This window comes from Babylonia areolata, chromosome 15, assembly GCF_041734735.1.
Source record: "Babylonia areolata isolate BAREFJ2019XMU chromosome 15, ASM4173473v1, whole genome shotgun sequence".
Classification (NCBI taxonomy): domain Eukaryota; kingdom Metazoa; phylum Mollusca; class Gastropoda; order Neogastropoda; family Buccinidae; genus Babylonia; species Babylonia areolata.
The window spans coordinates 27,332,970-27,337,969 of NC_134890.1; the positions used below are offsets into that span (position 1 = coordinate 27,332,970).

Below are 5,000 nucleotides of genomic sequence, written 5' to 3' on the forward strand. Positions count from 1 at the left end.
TCTTTTACGTGCGCTAAGCGATTGCTACACACAGGACCTCGGTTTATCATCTCATTCGAATGACTAGCGTCCAGACCACCACTCAAGGTCTAGTGGAGGGGGAGAAAATATCGGCGGCTGAGCCGTGATTCGAACCAGCGCGCTCAGATTCTCTCGCTTCCTAGGCGGACGCGTTACCTCTAGGCCATCACTCCACACATCACTCCATACAATGCACTGGTTATCTCTATTTTCGTTTATGCATGTGGCCCATGGGCTCTTACAGCAGAGCTTCAGAGAACGATCCAAGTAGTGGAAATGAGATGTTTCAGGACACTCCATGACATCTCCCACAAACACAGAAACACAGAAGTACGAAAAACCACCAGACTGTTGATGATGATTATGGTGGTGGTGATGATGGTGATGGTGGTGGTAAAGAATGGTGATGATGATGACGATGATGATTATAGTGGTGGTGATGATGATGATGATGATGATGATGATGATGATGATGATGATGATGACCTCCTAACCACAGTGAAGAAAAAAAAGAGATGTTATGGCTACCTGACAGGATCCGACAGGCTCTCCAAGGCCATCCTTCAGGGAACATGGAGCCATCCTTCAGGGAACAGTGCAGGGGAAAAGGAGACGAGACAGACATGGAGCCATCCTTCAGGGAACAGTGCAGGGAAAAGGAGACGAGACAGACATGGAGCCATCCTTCAGGGAACAGTGCAGGGGAACGGGGCCAGACAGACATGGAGCCATCCTTCAGGGAACAGTACAGAGGAACGGTACGAGACAGACATGGAGCCATCCTTCAGGGAACAGTACAGGGGAAAAGGAGAGGAGACAGACATGGAGCCATCCTTCAGGGAACAGTGCAGAGGAAACGAAGACGAGACAGACATGGAGCCATCCTTCAGGGAACAGTGCAGGGGAATGGAACGACACAGACATGGAGCCATCCTTCAGGGAACAGTGCAGGGGAAAAGGAGACGAGACAGACATGGAGCCATCCTTCAGGGAACAGTGCAGGGGAAAAGGAGACGAGACAGACATGGAGCCATCCTTCAGGGAACAGCGCAGGGGAAAAGGAGACGAGACAGACAGCGAAAGAAGTAGGCAGACAACACCACTAAGTGGACAGAGAGGAGCTTTGCCTGAACTCGCGCCCTATCCCACGACCGCCAGAAATGGAGAATGCTGGTGAAGCATTCAGCAGTGCAAGTGCCCCCTTGACCGAAGCAGGTTTGGGGACCAGTGACAGTGACAGTGACAGTGACAGTGACAGTGACACAACAGGCGAGACACGCAGAAACATGCTGATGAATACAACCTTCAAATAATTACACGAGAAAAAGAAAACAGCGTCCGTACATCCACATCACGACGAAGCAAGCAAAGGAGAGGCACTGAACGCAGAACGTTTATTGGATATCGGCCGTGCACCTTGACGCGCACGACGTCGAGTGGGTTTGACGCACTACTAGTATGCAGAGCATTACAGATACGAGATACGTCAGTTGTTGTTGTTGTTGTTGTTGTTGTTGTTGTTTTCTTACTAATCCATCAACCTTTGAGGAAAGCAACAATAAGAACAACAACAGCGACGACGACGACGACAAAAATGAGAAGAAGAAGAAGAGGTACAACAAAAACAACAACAGCAACAACTGCTACCACCACCACCACCACCACCACCAAAATGACGACAAAAACAATAATGAAATATTGGTGGTCGTGGTGAAGATGGTGATGGTGATGATGATGTTGAAGAAGAAGAAGAAGATGATGATGATGATGATGATGATGTCAACGGCGACGATGACGATGACGGCGATGATGATGACAATGAGGAGGAGAAGGAGGAGGAGGAGGAAGAGGAAGAGGAGGAGGAGGAGAAAGAGCAGGAGGAAGAGGAGGAGGAGGAGGAAGAGGAGGAGGTGGATGAAGAGAAGGAGGAAGAAGAGGAGAAGGAGGAGGTGGAGGTCGAGAAGGAGAAGGAGGAGGAGGAGGAAGAGAAGGAGGAGGAGAAGGAGGAGGAGGAGGAGGAGGAGGAAGAGAAGAAGGAAGAGGAGGAGGAGGAGAAGAAGAGGAGGAGGAAGAGGAGGAAGAGAAGAAGGAAGAGGAGGAGGAGGAGAAGAAGGAGCAGGAGGAAGAGGAGGAAGAGGAGGAGGAGGAAGAGGAGGAGGAGAAGGAAGAGGAGGAGGAGGAAGAGGAGGAGGACAGCAGTGACCTTGAGGAGGTACTTCTCGTTGCTCTGACTGCAGTGGGGGCGTTGTTTGATGTCGTGCAGCATGCTGTCACTCCCCTCATCAGGTCGGGCGGCGACCTCCAGCCTCCTGACGGCCTCTGGGAAACACACGACACGGCACGGACGGTGCGTGACAACTGTAGTGTGTTAGTCAACTCAAGTCAAGTGTTAGTCAACTCAAGTCAAGTGAAGTCAAGTCAAGATTTTATTTCATGATGGTAAATTGAATAAGTAACAATTGCTTTGTTTTGTTGTTTTGTTGTTGTTTTTTTACATCAAGCCATCAATGAAAATAATATTTAAAAAAAAAAATTAACAAAATTAAAAGAAGGAAAAAAAGAAAGAAAAAATAAAAGAAAAAAGAGAGAGAAAGAAACAGAGACAGACACAGAGAGAGACACAGAGAGAGAGAGAGAGAGAGAGAGAGAGAGAGAGAGAGAGAGAAGAAACAAGCAGATGAAGAGCAACAATAACAACAAAATGCTAGCAATGAGTGTGTGTGTGTGTGTGTGTGTGTGCCTGACTGAAACCCGATTGAATGACACAGGAAACGAATGATAAGCGCCCAACGGCAGCCGTCAGTCGGCTCTACTCAGGTAGACAGCCTGTTGTGGAAATGACCCCGTGTTTGTAAAGCGCTTAGAGCTTGGTTTCCGACCGAGGATAGGCGCTGTATCCATACCATTAATTAATTCATTCATTCATTCATTCATTCATTCATTCATTCATTCATTCATTCATTCATTCATTCAATAATATAGTGCTCACAGTGTGTGCAAATCAATATGTCATGAACAAAAAATACATTACGGTGCGTGGCAACTGTAGTGTTACAGCAATGATAAAGCACTCACATTGTGTGTGTGTAATTAATAATAACAATTATCATTATGATAGAAATGATAATAATCCAAATGATGATAATAATATCATTTATTTTCAGTCTAATATCATCATCTTAGATGAACAGACTATAGATAAATAAACGAACGATCACATTGTGTGCAACTCAAACTGTCATGAACAGACAACACACTAACATAATCACGGTGCGTGACAGTTATACATAGCAATGATATTGTACTCAATTGTGTGCAAGTCAAACTGTCACGAACAGACAACACATTACGGTGTGTTACAACTGTAGTGTTATGGCAATGATACAGTGCTCAGAGGGTGTGCAAACCAATCTGTCACGAGCAGCAAAGACAGCTTGGCCGTACAGGATTCCCGAGGCTATACTCATATTGCATTGTATTGTATTGTATTGTATATATTATATCATATTGTAATGTCTTTCTTGTCTTGTCTTGTATTACAATGCATTGTATTGTACTGTGCTGTGCTGTATTGTATTGTATTGTATTGTATTGACATATTTCTCTGTGTGAAATACAGGCTACCCCCCCTCATGAGAAGAGCGCATCGCCACAGGGCAGTGATGTCCATTTATCTGCATGTAAACGTATTTGGTTTTATCATCAACATGGATTTGTCAGTATAGTTTTGTCAGGGTCAGCCATTTAGTTGAAGAGTGACTTTTTTTATACGGTGCTCTAAGTGCATGCCGCAACACAGGACGCACGCGCGCGCACACACACACACGCACGCCCCCCCCAGCTCCCCCCCAACCAACACACATACACCCCCCCCCCCCACACACACACACAATCCCCCCCCCTCTCTCTCTCACACACACATACACCCACCCACCCACATAACTCAGACACACAATCTCTCTCCCTCACACACACACACACACACACACACACACACACACATACATACACCCCCCCCCCCACACACACACACACACAATCCCCCCCCCTCTCTCTCTCACACACACATACACCCACCCCACACATAACTCAGACACACAATCTCTCTCCCTCACACACACACACACATACCCCCCCCCCCCCTTCCCCCCCCCCCCTCCCCCCCCCCACACACACACAATCTCCCCTCTCTCACACACACACACATACACCCACCCCCCACATAACTCAGACACACAATCTCTCTCCCTCACACACACACACACACACACACACACACACACACACACACATATATATACACACAATCCCCCCCCCCCCCCACACACACACACATACGCACAATCACCCCCCTTCCCCCCTGCATACACACATAGAACACACACACACACACCAGCCTCCCTCCCCCATACACACACACACACACACTCACACCTACACCCACACACACCCCCACCTACACCACACCCCTCCCCCCAACACACACACCCACACAGAGCCATGCCTCACCTTCAGGGTTGGAGTCGTACAGTGAGGGGAAGGGCTTCCTACGGGTGATGATCTCGAACAGGATGACCCCGAAGGACCACATGTCAGCCCTCTGCCACTGCAGCCTCCGGTGTTCCTCGGGTTCCGACCCGTGGATGTGGCCCGTCACCACCTCTGGTGCTGACCACAGCATGCCTGTAGCGATGGTCATCGGTCAGTGTGTGTGTGTGTGTGTGTGTGTGTGTGTGTGTGTGTGTGTGTGTGTGTGTGTGTGTGTGTGTGTGTGTGTGTGTGTGTGTGTGTGTCTGTGTGTGTGTGTGTGTGTGTGTGTGTGTGTGTGTGACTCTGTGTGTGTGTGTGTGTGTGTGTGTGTGTGTGTGTGTGTGTGTGTGTGTGTGTGTGTGAGACACACCACCTCTGGTGCTGACATGTGTCCCTAACGGCTATCCTCAACACATACACACATACATAGGTACGCACAAACAGACACA

General features: G+C 48.2%; 1 protein-coding gene across 1 annotated transcript in view; it reads right to left on the reverse strand.

Moving 5' to 3' along the window:
* LOC143290242 (atrial natriuretic peptide receptor 2-like) overlaps nt 1–5,000 on the reverse strand; it is a 54,789-nt gene that overhangs the window by 14,587 nt on the left and 35,202 nt on the right. Inside the window, exons 14-15 of the mRNA XM_076599581.1 lie at nt 4,531–4,704; nt 2,225–2,340 (exon numbers count right to left, since the gene is read on the reverse strand). Coding sequence (XP_076455696.1) covers nt 2,225–2,340; nt 4,531–4,704 — 290 coding nt within the window. The remainder of the gene's footprint in view (nt 1–2,224; nt 2,341–4,530; nt 4,705–5,000) is intronic.